This window comes from Protopterus annectens, chromosome 12.part0 (genome assembly GCF_019279795.1).
Source record: "Protopterus annectens isolate FY-2018-M chromosome 12.part0, PAN1.0, whole genome shotgun sequence".
NCBI lineage: Eukaryota > Metazoa > Chordata > Ceratodontiformes > Protopteridae > Protopterus > Protopterus annectens.
The window spans coordinates 1,384,100,248-1,384,113,411 of record NC_056746.1 but is presented as its reverse complement, the minus strand read 5'-3'; the positions used below and the strand labels follow the sequence as shown (position 1 = coordinate 1,384,113,411).

The 13,164-nt window shown below is 35.7% G+C and overlaps 1 protein-coding gene across 1 annotated transcript in view; it reads right to left on the bottom strand.

Annotated features, from left to right (window-relative positions):
* TCF15 (transcription factor 15) overlaps nucleotides 1-12,289 on the bottom strand; it is a 46,282-nt gene extending 33,993 nt beyond the window's left edge. Inside the window, exon 1 of the mRNA XM_044090444.1 lies at nucleotides 11,460-12,289. Within this exon, the coding sequence (XP_043946379.1) occupies nucleotides 11,460-11,936 (477 nt within the window). The 5' untranslated portion in view covers nucleotides 11,937-12,289. The remainder of the gene's footprint in view (nucleotides 1-11,459) is intronic.
* Between the last annotated feature and the right edge of the window lie 875 nt (nucleotides 12,290-13,164).

Below are 13,164 nucleotides of genomic sequence, written 5' to 3'. Positions count from 1 at the left end.
TACAAACTCAGAAAGTTGATAGAATAACACGTTTTGTATTAGCATGAATTTTTCTGAAGGATATGAAGTCTGAAACTTACATGTCTGTCATTATTTTCTAACTTCAATCTTTAATGATTTACCACTAATTGGCCAGAAAACCACAATTTTATGAAAAACAGACCAAAAATATGACGCCAAAATCTGGACATGCTGTGAAAATCGTACAGTTGAGAGGTATATGCCACGATGAGCAAGACATGTTTTTATATACACCCACACTGAATGTCTGCTTCTGTGCTTCCTCTTAAAATGCCAGCCGTTATTCAGTTATGCTGTTTTAGGCATGAAAAAATGTAAAGTCTGAAGGACAGGAGTAAAGACTGTCAGACACGTATTTTTCTGAAATAAGAAATTTAGAACACACCAAGGAATCCAGCACATGGGCACATGGGATAAACTCATGCAACAGTTGTTATTTTTGCTCTTTTATTACCATAGCAACGATCCACAAGGAAAAGTCTGCAAAACTGTCTCATTCATAAAACCTATCAAGAGATATTCCCGCTTAACACTCTATAAGATGGTAGGAATGTGGCTTCTTTAGTGCATAACATTATTTCAACAGATTTTATTAATTTAAATATGTTCACATGAAGTAAAACTGTATCTCTGTCAGCAAAAAGAAGTAAAGAGACTCCATAAAAAAATAAGTAAACATAAATTAATTTGTTAATAAAAATTATATCTTTACATATCTGGTACCCCTGCATACTATTCCCAGTGCTGGGAATGCTACTGGGTATAGTCCATTTTCTCCACTACCCAATTTTAACTAAGGCAATGGAAAATATTTTGTCTTTAATAAATAGTAACAATATTTCCATATATGGATTTTTACTTTCTGAGCAACATAGCTTTAAGCCCAGGACATTGTACTCTTTCTCCACTTCTTATTATGGACAGAATTCCTAACATGTTTAATAATGACAAACTCACGGATGCACTTTTTTACAGACTAAAATGACTTTCAGCAAAGCAGACTACATGTTGTTATAATGGTGTGAGTGGCACAATTAGCATGTATGACTTTGGTGCAGAAGGTCATGGGTTTTACTCTCACACCAGGTAGCTTGATTAGTGACTCTACAGTGCAATATAAGGGGGGTGCTGTCCTTCAGAGGAGATGTTAAGCTATTGAAAACAGCAGGGAAGTTTCAGTGCAAATGATTAAGGCTTCTTCTTTTGGCTTTTCCAGGTTAGGGGTCGCCGCAGCAGATCACCTGTCTGCTCATGATTGGCAGTGGAGTTTTACAGTGTCGAGTTGCCATCCCGGTGCCCAACCTTCCACAGAAGACACACACGCACACCTAGGGCCAATTTAGAGTGTCCAATCCAGCTATAGCATGTCTTTGGGAGCAGGGGTGTAGCCAGAAATTTATATTTGGTACTCAAACCTCATTTTGCTGCCCCCCCCCACCCATCTATCAATTAAAAAAATGTACTCACCTGTCAAAATGATAACCCTATACCCTTTAGAAATGGATCATCTTATAAGCATAAAAATATTATTTCAAGACGTACAGTTCTATCGTGGAAGGATATTTTGCCTAGTTCAATACAACAGACACTAGTTTAGAGAGTTCTAAATGTTCTATGCTGTTACACCCATTAAGTTTCCAGAAAGATGTTCTGAACAAATGTATGCATTTGAGTACATTGATTATGCTTAGCTACATCCCTGTTTGGGAGGAAATCAGAGCACCTGGAGGAAACCCACGCGACTACAGGAAGGACATGCAGACTCTGCACAGAAGGCACCCCAGCTGAGAATCGAACTGGAGAACCTCTTTCTGGGAGGCGGCAATGCTAACCGCTGCACCACTGCAGCCGCCCTAGCAAAGCATAGCCTTAATCATCAGTGCAAATGATTAAGGCTATGATTTGCTAATGAGTTTCATCATGTAATACTGGGTACGAACCTTTCAGTCTCTGTTTCTTCATTGTATGATTCCAAGCAAGGCACTTAACCAGTAAAAGTGTTTCTTTGTTACCTTTGAACAGAAGAAATTGTGTTTAGCTGTTAACGGCTGACTCTTAATTCAGCCTGTAAGGCAATCGGCCAGCAAATCTAAATTTTGATTGGGTGTTAGCATAGTGGTTGAGTTATTTACCTCACAGACACTAGGTACAGGGTTTGATTCTCAACCTTTGCAGGAAAATTGGCTAGGCTTAAAATGGATTGTAAGGGCAGCTAGCCTGATACTTATCTATGAATACAAGGGGAGCAGCTTTTCAGCGTTGGGTTTGGCACAATGGTTAAGTTCTTCACCTCACAGATACAGGGACCAAGGTTTGATTCTGACCTCAGGTTATTGGCTAAGCTTAAAATGGTCCTTCAGGGCAGCCTGGTATTTACCTATGGACCTATGAATAGATGAATAACATAACATGTTTATTCCAGATACTAGCTAAAGTCTTGAGCTATACATAGTTGTAAGGCCTGTAGTTTCTTATAATTATAAAAGCTGCTGTTTTTTCATAATTGTAGTATTTGTTGCCTCCTTTATTTTGCCTCCTTTAATTTTTTGAACTATAGCACATTCATACAAAACGTATAAATTATTTTATTTGTACTTTAGCATTCAGCTGTAACAACGTACACATTGTTTTCACTTAACTACTTATCTCCTAGTACCTTGTGTCTGGGTTATGACTTAAAAGGTCCTCAGACCTGATGGCCCATGCAGTTAACAAACATACATAGAACAGAACAGAATCCAATAGAATAGAACAGAACAGAATAGAATAAATTCCATAGATCTTTACAGAAAGAGCATTCTAAGGGTTACACATTCACATGCAATACCAGAAAAAAATACAGACCCAGGTGGATTTTGAGTAGTAAATATGAAAATAAAAAATAGCTATATAGATAAACAGACAGATGATAGATAGATGATGGACAGATAGATAAACAGATAGATAGATATAGAGATATAGATATCAATACAGATATAATGTTTAATGCAAGGTGTTAAACGCATTAATGCCTCCCATGACATACTCCTAATCACATGAAGAACTAATTTACTCTTAGAACTGAAGATTAGTTTCAGGATTAAATCTGGAATTTTCAACATGTATGCCATAAAAAGTATTTTTGGTGAAAAAGAATGCAAAACTGAACACCATCCAGGAGCATTTTAAATAGTTTAACTAAATCTAGAGTTACAGCAGTGCTTCCCAAATCTGTTTAGTGCACGATGAAAAGAGTACAGTTTTAAGATCATAGTACAAACGGGGCACTAAGATATTAAAAATAAAAATAACAACAAATAAATAAATAAATCAGGAAGAAACTGAAAATGTGGAACTGCTCCTCACTGAGTGTGTTGTAAATCTGATGTTGCTTAAAGAAACTGAGTCATGGTTATTGAGAAAGTTCAGAGGCAGATGTTGAGGTAGTGGTGTAGTATGTTGAAACTGGAGACGAGGCAAGCTGAATACTAGTCAGAATAACTTCGGTACAAAATACAGAGGTGACATTGTCTGTGTAAACCCAAACCATGATACCGTATGTTTGTCTGTAGTCAGCAAGGACACTGCTGTGGAAACATGCATGCAGAGGACTGACCAAATGGTGTTTGTGTACAGGTGGGGGATCGTTAATAGACAGCATGAGAGATTGTAGGAGAGTGATGTATATTCCATGGTGTGAATACAGACAGAACAGATGGCTGAGATCCATGGCCGTATGAGTATGTGGGGGGGGGGGGCAGTGGGTAGGGTGAGGGTAATAAATCTTGTTGTTACTTCCACCAGTGCAACAAATGTACACTTTCTTTGCAGCATTTGTTACAGAGGATGTAATCTCATTGCCCGCAAACAACCAGCATTCATTGTGCAGTACTAAGTCAGACGAGCGTTGACCAGCATAAATGCATGGTGGGAGGTTGGTGCTAGTCAGCTGACTCTCCATCACACTGTCATTGAAAGCCTGAATAATGTGCAGAAAGCCAGTCCTTACCAAAGGAGAAACAGCTGAAGGGTGTTGGATGGAGTCTCATATTCAGCTATACATGGCAACAAGATGGCAAATCTCCATTACTAACTGCATGAGGAGGCAATGAGGCAGAGATGGGGTGGGTTTCATACCTAGAAGGGTAGCAAGTCTAACAAATAAATGTGTAGCAGAAGCCATGACAAGCTAAGATGCTACGGCAGATGGGATAAGCCATTCATCCATTTTCTTTTAATAGACATATGCTTTGAGAAGCGACCCCATCATTCCAGATTCACAGGTTCTCTTTCTAGAACCTTAGAAAGTCTTCCAGAATAGTAGAAAATAAAATAAAATTGCTTATGAGAACAATAGTGCATTCTTTTAACTGCTGTTGTATTCAAGAGGACTGTAAAAAACAATTTCAGCAATTGTTTTACCCTGATATATATCTGATAATTTCACAACAGTACAAGCAACATTCATTTTCATTTAGAATGTGTTTGGCCTGGATTCTGATTGTACGTTCGAAGATCATAACTTGAAATCCTAGGAACTGTTAAAATCTAAGTGTGATTTTGGGGAACTATATACTAACTCCAAAACTGTTGTATCTGAGGGTACTCTCTGTCTTGCCTGAGGCAGAGCAATCTTGGGAGTTTGTATATGTAAGTCGCTGGGGTGTGAGAATGCAGCACTAAAAGGTTGTAAATGTGCAACAGTGACTTTTGAAGCTGAGTGATACATGTCTTAATTTGCACGTAAATGTTTATAGTTTTGTGACTAGCATTATTAAGTCTTGAACTTCTGACAGGTTACATTTGGCTGTAGAGATAATGAAATGCTACAGACAACAGAAATACATTTGAATTGTTTACTAAAATCACAAATTTAAAGCAATAAAAAAGCAAGGAAAGAAAAAAGACGCACACGTAATATGGTTTGCGACACCTTTCTGGAATAATCCATTGAACACAGAAAAGACAGTTCAGATGTTTAAATGGTATGGGGTCTGTGCCATAATCATGCATGATATAACAGAAGTAGATTGAAATATATACACTACAGGAAAGGACGAAGATTGGTGTTGGGAAAGACATGAGGGAAACTTTCATGTACATCATTGTAAATGACAAAAATCTGAGATATGTCATCTTTTAACAGCGGTTTGTTAATACATTCTCATTGATAATTAGCAAAGCAGCAACTCTTGGGCAGTGTAAGCAAGTGGTTTTGAAATACTGTGACAAACTGACTGAATTTCAGATCAGATAGGCTCAGAAACTGTGACAATCTTGATAATACATAGGGGTAGATAGAGAATATTTCACTAAAGGGGGATGGTAACTGGACATAGCATGTTAATTAAACAGAAGTTGTATTATCTTGTAAGACACTTTGGATTTTGGGGTTTGAGATGGTATGTTCAGTGCCTAAAATCTGTGTAATCAGATAAATGAGGAAATGAGAAGCTCTAATGAGTCACTTGGCTATTTATGCTGCCAAAGTTATATTTATGCATTTCTTTGTGGAAATTTGCAATACCATTACATTACTGTAACTAACCACAGCCTAGAAAAATAATTAAAGGCAGAAGAGGTGTGAGAAAAGCCACATTTTCTCTCCGTATAAGGTATTTGCAAACCAGTTGATGAAAAGGGACATGAACCTATTCTGACAAAAAATGTTTACCCCTTCCTAAAATTAATTAACTTTCAGGATACCCTCACTACTGAAAACAATGCAGCTCTCTTATTTTATTTACAGCTGAATTTACCTGAGGTTTGACTTTTATAGTAAAATGATATGCTTAGCAAATCTTCTATACATGGCATTTGACTATTTTCACCTTATGGTTTGACTTCATATTTTTCTTTATGCGTTTTTTGTATTCCTATGACTATTTTAACTGAAAAAATCCAGTTTTAAATTATTTAACAGTTTAAGTATTTGCACTTATTTATTCCTGAGCTTATGCAGTGTTACTGTAATAACATCATAATTATATTCCTGACACCAGTTTTTGATATAACAACATAGAAATGTGATATGGAAGTAGAAATTAAGTGGAACAGGTAAATGGATTCCAAGGGACTCAGGTTATACATTCATTCCAATTTAATTAGGTATAATATCTTGGCACAGGTGCTCATTATCATATAATGTGTATATAAATCCATCTTGCACGGGTGCTCACTATCATAAAATGTGTATATAAATCCATCTTGGCAGGGGTGCTCATTATCATATAATGTGTATAGGAATATTATGGGAATCAAAATCTGTCTATGAGGTTGTAAGTTACTGATTGTTTTAACTCATTAAGTTATAACTCCAGCTGATCTGTACACTTTGACTGGAACGCATGCAGAAAGTGCCATACTTATTTAAACTTTCCTTGTGCTATCAGTAGCATAGGATTAGAGGTTTGCATGTATTACAGAACTGTGTTACAGTATTGCGTCATTGTTTTATTGCTTCACTAGAAATAGTGATAAAGCTTCTTTTTTGATTAGGCATACAAATTTGTGTATATAAATTTTAAACTTGTTTGGAATGTAATACAAGAGGACAATGGATTTCAGTACTTCAGTCATTATAAGACTTTTCTACCTCATAATAGCTCATAACTAGGATTCCATCAGTTTGCTTATTTGCCAAGCTGTTATATAAAATATTTAAACTTGAGAATGGGAGTGTCTTTCACTGTCAACAAAACTTTGTTTGCAGTTGTATTAAAAAATGATTACACCTATTTTGAACAAAAAGACCACTGATGCATATGGAAATTGTGTTATCTTTCAAATATATATAAAAAAAATAGTTGCTAAGTTTGTGTGTTGTCTGTGCACTTAAACAAATCGTAGATTGACTTTACATTAAAAGTAATGTTTTGCAACAGACTGGTACCACATAAAACATGTGCCCATGCTTGTAATCTTGAGATATAGAGATGCTTACCTTTGCCACAATTCACCATAATCACAGATCGGTTTGCACCATCAGTGATCATGGAAACAGGTAGACATGCCATATTTGTTGTCTGTATTAGGCTGGCACCAGAATGAAGTAGCATGTGGAATAGCAGTGGAAGTGTAAACATTTTTCTACTGCAAGTTAATTGCTATTTGCTTTACATATTGAGTAGTGATACTGTAACTGTTTATAGATGTTTATGAGCACTGGACACGTTCTTGCACTACTGTTCACACTTCATACGTAGTAACACAACAGTGAGCTAGATCTACAAATGTATCAAGGATTATTTTACTTCATCTTACATTACTTTTATTTTTCTCAGCATAACAGTGTGAAGGTAGTGTTGTTTATTACTTTGTTTTATGTTTGATAACCATATGTTTGCACTGGTCCAAGGACCCTTTTCAGGCACAACCCATGCAATGTTGGTGAGTTTATCTGACAGCCAGTGATTAACTCTGGAGACTAAATCCATAGAATGAATATGGCATTTAGTCACCTGAGGTGGAACTAATTAATAAATCATGAGGTCCTGCTGTGTTACTGTTCAATGGCCGCATCATGGCAGTTTTGCTGTGTCCCTGTTCATACAATTGGGCTTCTCATACCATAGGTATAGACTGTGTATGACAGTAATACTGCTTAACATATTTCTTTAGATGTGCTAGAATCGTGTAATTTCTATTTATATATAAAAAAACACGCACAAGGAAAAAAAACAACAAAAGGTGAAATACAGCATTACTAACAGTTAAAAAATGTAGTAGATGAAATTTATTTAAATAAAGCAACCTCTCTGGAAAAAAACATAACAGACTCGAGTTTCATCTCCTGGCTTTATGAATGAATGTATATATATATATATATATATATATATATATATATATATATATATATATATATATATATTATGCATATAAATGTAAACAAAAAATATATGCAAATGCATCATTACTGCTTATGTATATATGTAAATGTATAGTTACCATTTATTTGCTATTGTTAAATTAATGTGTGCTGCTAATTCAAATCTTTGTTTACAACTACTTATTCATTATTGTTTAACCTGTTTTTGCAATCCGGACTGGGCCTGAAATTGGTCATTGTTTATCGATGCCCACTCCAGTAAATTAATATAAACATAAACAAATATATATATATATATATATATATATATATATATACACATGTGCAACACAAACACACCTGTATATGTGTGCATTGCATATCAACTGTCAGAAGACAAAAACGTTTGCACATTGATCAAGCCTGTGCTTCTTGACATCAGAAATGGGTGTAACTGTTAAAAAACACTCCATAATAAGTGACGTCGAGCCAGTTTCTTTTCTTTGCAGAATTGAAAAGTTGTTCACTTTTTCCTGCATGCATAACTTTCTGATCACATACTTGACTGAATCTAAATGCAAGCTGCCCACTGACTGTAGAAAAGCTTTGGGGTATCTTTTGGTCAGAACTTAGATAAATATATATTTGTGATTCTAAATTAAAACATCAAACCAAATGAAGTATTTTACATGCACTAAACCTTCTCACGCGTGTCTGTAATGTCTTTGCATGTTATGTGTATATTATTTTATTCAGACATGTGCCCTTATACACTGAACAAATTGCTGTAGTCATAGTTACAAGTGACAGCCAAGAAATCCGAGAAATTTGACAGGAGCAAATATTTAAAATTCCAACTTGCTCTCAAAATTACTGAATCAAGATATCTTTATTGCTTAGAGATGTCAATATACAGTATCTATAGGAAAACTGGATAAATACAGATACAATTTGTGATGAAAGTATTTAATTTATGGCAACAGGTTTAGAAACTGTTATTAAGTTGCTGATTTAAGAACTGAACTTTAGCTATCTTTACAAAGACGTGCAGGAAGTCCTTTCCTGTTGTAAAAGATGTGCAGAAACTCTATTCCACTGTGTTCCTGTTTACTTTCATCACCGATTCTCTTTGTTTAGTTAATTTCTGTGGCTAACCTGAAAATAATTTAGTAGTTCAATTTCTGGATATGGTAATGCCCCAGGTCAGGACTGAAAAAGGTCCAAATGAACCAGTCCATATACATGAATAACAAATTAATGAATAAATAATACAGAACTCTGTTAAATCATGTACTTATGAAAGCGTCAGAATGTCTTTTTCCATGTATATGCCAGTTAATTCTATCTCAGGATACCTAAACTACACAAAATACCTGTGCAGTAGTTCCAACACCATATCTTTGCTACAAAAGGGGAGGTGAAACTAATATAGTACATTCAACTATGCAATTGTAATGCTGCTGTCCTCATCGGCAGATGCTGGTATATTGTACTGACAAATTTAATTAGGCTTGCTTTGATACTATCTGTATTCATGTCATATTTTATCTCTGTTTTCAACAATCCTCACAAACTGTTACCTTCTGGGAGAAAAAATATTTCCTAATGTTACTCCTGAATGGAAGAAAAATGTCTGGTTCGGGGGCAAGTCCTTAAAACAGTGTATCTAATTTCACTAACAAACAGCTTTGCATATTGTATACCATCAGCTTTATACATTTTGGACTACAAGGGATGAATTGTAATCCTAAATCTTTTTCTGTTCAGTCAGGAACATGTGAAGTAGCCTTCAATTTTTTAAACAACATTGATTTGGACTTGTTTTATGACAAAATAAAATGTCATATTTTTACTGAACTTTGTAATGAAGGATTTCGTGGGATAGGATTTTTTAACAACTTATAAATTTAAAAAGGCTACATATGGAAACTTGCATAATGCGAGTCTGTTACCATTTTGTCAGTGAACTTACAGTCTAAAAGTTTCTTGCATTTTCTTTCGATGCATCTATGCTCAGTTACTAAAACATAACAAAAAAAAAAAATCGCCATCTGCCATACCATTTTACATAATATTCTTTATTTCTGTTCAGGTTTTAAATTGCTGAACATTAACCTGCATGTATTTTCTGAGGTGATGTCTTACCAATACATTATAATGCTTAGGGACCATTTTATATGCTATGCTCCCTGCTGCATTCAATACAGAAATAAGGAAAGTGTGTGTGTGTGTGTGTGTGTGTGTGTGTGTGTGTGTGTGTGTGTGTGTGTGTGCTCGAGCACGTGCGCTTGTGTGTGTCAATGAATGCTTGAATGTACATGTTTATATACATCATGTATAAATATCTGTTATTAAACAATATAAACCAGGAAATATAAAATGATTAATTAGTACTTTATAATAGTTTGAGTAAGTATCAGGGCAAACAGCATGCTCCAAATTAGCTGCATAACAACCAGTGTGGAAAAAATGATAAAACTGATAAACTGGGGTTATCATAACAAAATTTAAAAGTGAAAAGAGAAAAAGAGAGAGATAAAGTGAGAGAAACAGGAGAACAACAATAAATAATAGCTGTCTAATAGGCAATAGGCAATGTTTTAATGTGACAACTACACCAAATGACTAAACGTTGTAAAATGACAAAAATTTAACAAAGCTAATGTGACAAGTTATCTAAGTAAATGCAGCACTTAAAGAAAATTAAGTAAATATTAAAATAAGCAATGGCTGCAGTGAATATCCCAGGTGATAACACAAATACTAACAGACAAACAAAACTGACAATACACCGGTACACCTGCTGTGGAGTAAAACAATTCAATTAGCAAATTGTGAATTTCTTAGTAAATGTTAAACTGAGGTGAGCGAAGAATGTACATAGAACAGATATAAAATATGGGGAAACACAAGCACATGGAAGGAGAGATACAGAAACATTTATGAATTTAACTGTGGGATTTTACTTAAAGTCTTCATTAATGTAAGAATTATACAAGTTTTTTTATTTGTCGATACAGAGATTATGCATATAGAACAACAACACATCACAAAAATGTTTCTGATTTCCATTATTTTACATGGTTCAGAATATTTGCTTTATTTTCTTTTTGTCATTAGCTATGTATTTGGAAAGCATATCATGTTTTTATTCATAAGGGAAACTTGAGAGAAAGTACCCCCTGGTGATTAGTTAGGTACAGTTGGAATACAAGGCTGACTTGGGTAAATATGAATTTATTATATATCACTGTGCCTGTTCTATACTAACAGTCGACACAGAATTGCTCTGGAGTTGTTTCTCATTGCAGCCTTGATGTCTCTAGAATTTCTAGAAGTTCTGAGTTGTGGATCTTTGCAGTAGTAGCTATGTAGGTCTTATCTGAAAAAGGATTACTAAAATGGGGTGTAAGGGAGCTGTTGTGGTTGTATTATAATGAAATGCTTTTGAACCTAGGTTTATACACACTGTTTCACAAGACGTTACATTACCCAACTCATAAGATAACGTTTTACTTACAGCAGGTAGTTGCATTCATAATTTCTTGGAGAGGTGTTTTGCTGTCATTAGGAATCTGCATTTCATGTAACCAAACAGTGCATAAAAAGAATAAAGCAGTTTTTAAATCAAAACAGGGATGATTCCACTTACCCCTTTCCTCTGGTTACTGAGGCAGAAAGTGCAGATACTTCGGGGCTGCTTTGCTTCTAGGTTCCCTGCGTGGCTGTAGATTGCAGTGAGACATGGCTGCCCATCCTCACTTTCTTCACCAAGTAGGAGCACGTTGGCCAGGTGTGAGATGTAGCTGGATGCTAACCTTAAGGTTTCAATTTTGGACAGTTTCCTGTCCACTGGTTCAGTGGGAATTAGAGTCCTCAGTGCTGTGAAAGCAGTGTTCACACTTTGGGTCCGATCTCGCTCCCTAGCATTTGCAGCTTGTCTTTGCTTGATGAAGACGACTCCACCTGTTTTCCTAGAAATCTTCATTCTCTTCTCTGGTCCATCACAGCAAATATATGACTGGTCAGAACCGTCACTTTCGCTTCTGTTTTCCTCATCCTCGGACAACATACTTATGTCAGGATACATGATATGAGCTGGTACAGGTCTTAACATTGTGAATGCCATGTTAAGTGCTGTGACAGTTCTTGAAGAGCTCTTTAGAAAGGCCTTCTATGAAAAGGAGCCTTTCTACACAAAACAATGATGCACTTTCCTAAAGCCAGTAACCCTGCAGTCAGTCTAATTTTCCTCTGTCATTCTAATTCATTTCTTTCAAGATAAGTAAGAGGAAACCTGTCACAATCAGCAGCAGTTAATCTTTACAAAATGCAGACTATAGGTGTTCAACTTCAGCCCAAAGGGCTCAGTATGGAGAGAGGAAGTAGACACCCAGCACTACAATATTCAGATATCCAGATGATGTCTGTGTTCTTAAGATTTTTTTCAACATCTGTTCCTCTCTTGTCAAGGAAGGCGTTGCTGTTTGCAGTTGCACAAATACTGAGTTTCAGGGTTGTCTATATAGTTCCAGGGAGGGGCTTCTGCTAGTACACTAATTACTACAGTCCAATAGGATGCTTGCTAAGTCCCAGCCTCTCAATCTGTCAAAATGCATGTCAGTTTGAGAGGAATTCAATTACCTTCTTGTGACAGGCTCTGTGCTGATATTACTGCTTCAGTAACAGCTCAGAGCTAAGGGAAATCTGTGTAAACACTGCCTTCCTTTCAGTGCAGCCTTTGTAGCTGTACCACAACACACTCAGTTGTACTGCAAAATTTAGGTTTATTGCATCCGACTTTTTAAAATTAGATACAGTCTCACTTTTAAACTGCATAAATCTAAACCGTAATAAAAAAGGCAAGATGAAAATGATTTGTAAAATGTAATTAATGAAATTTGGGAAATTAATTTATCAAAGTGTGTGAACTCTTTAAGTCATCCTGATGAAGCTGTAAATTCAGTAAACACACACACACACACACACACACACACACACACACACACACACACACACACACACACACACACACACACACACACACACTCACACTTATGTTTTGTTAACCAGTTAAGTGTACTGGTTCAAAGACCTTTTCAGGCATGACCTGGGGGTCACCAGGTTAGGGACAGTTGCAAATGGTGAACAGTTTGCACACAAAAAGGTACTGCATAACGTATTGTATGAACAACAACATATAGTTATATCAGTATTGGATTATTACAGGGAAATACAAACTGTAGAAGAAAAATGTCAAAATATTAAGTTACACCTATGCTGTAGTGAAGAATGACAGAAAAGGCTTTAGTACAGCTATTACTAAGTCAATATATAGAACTTGTTTAGATGGTAAA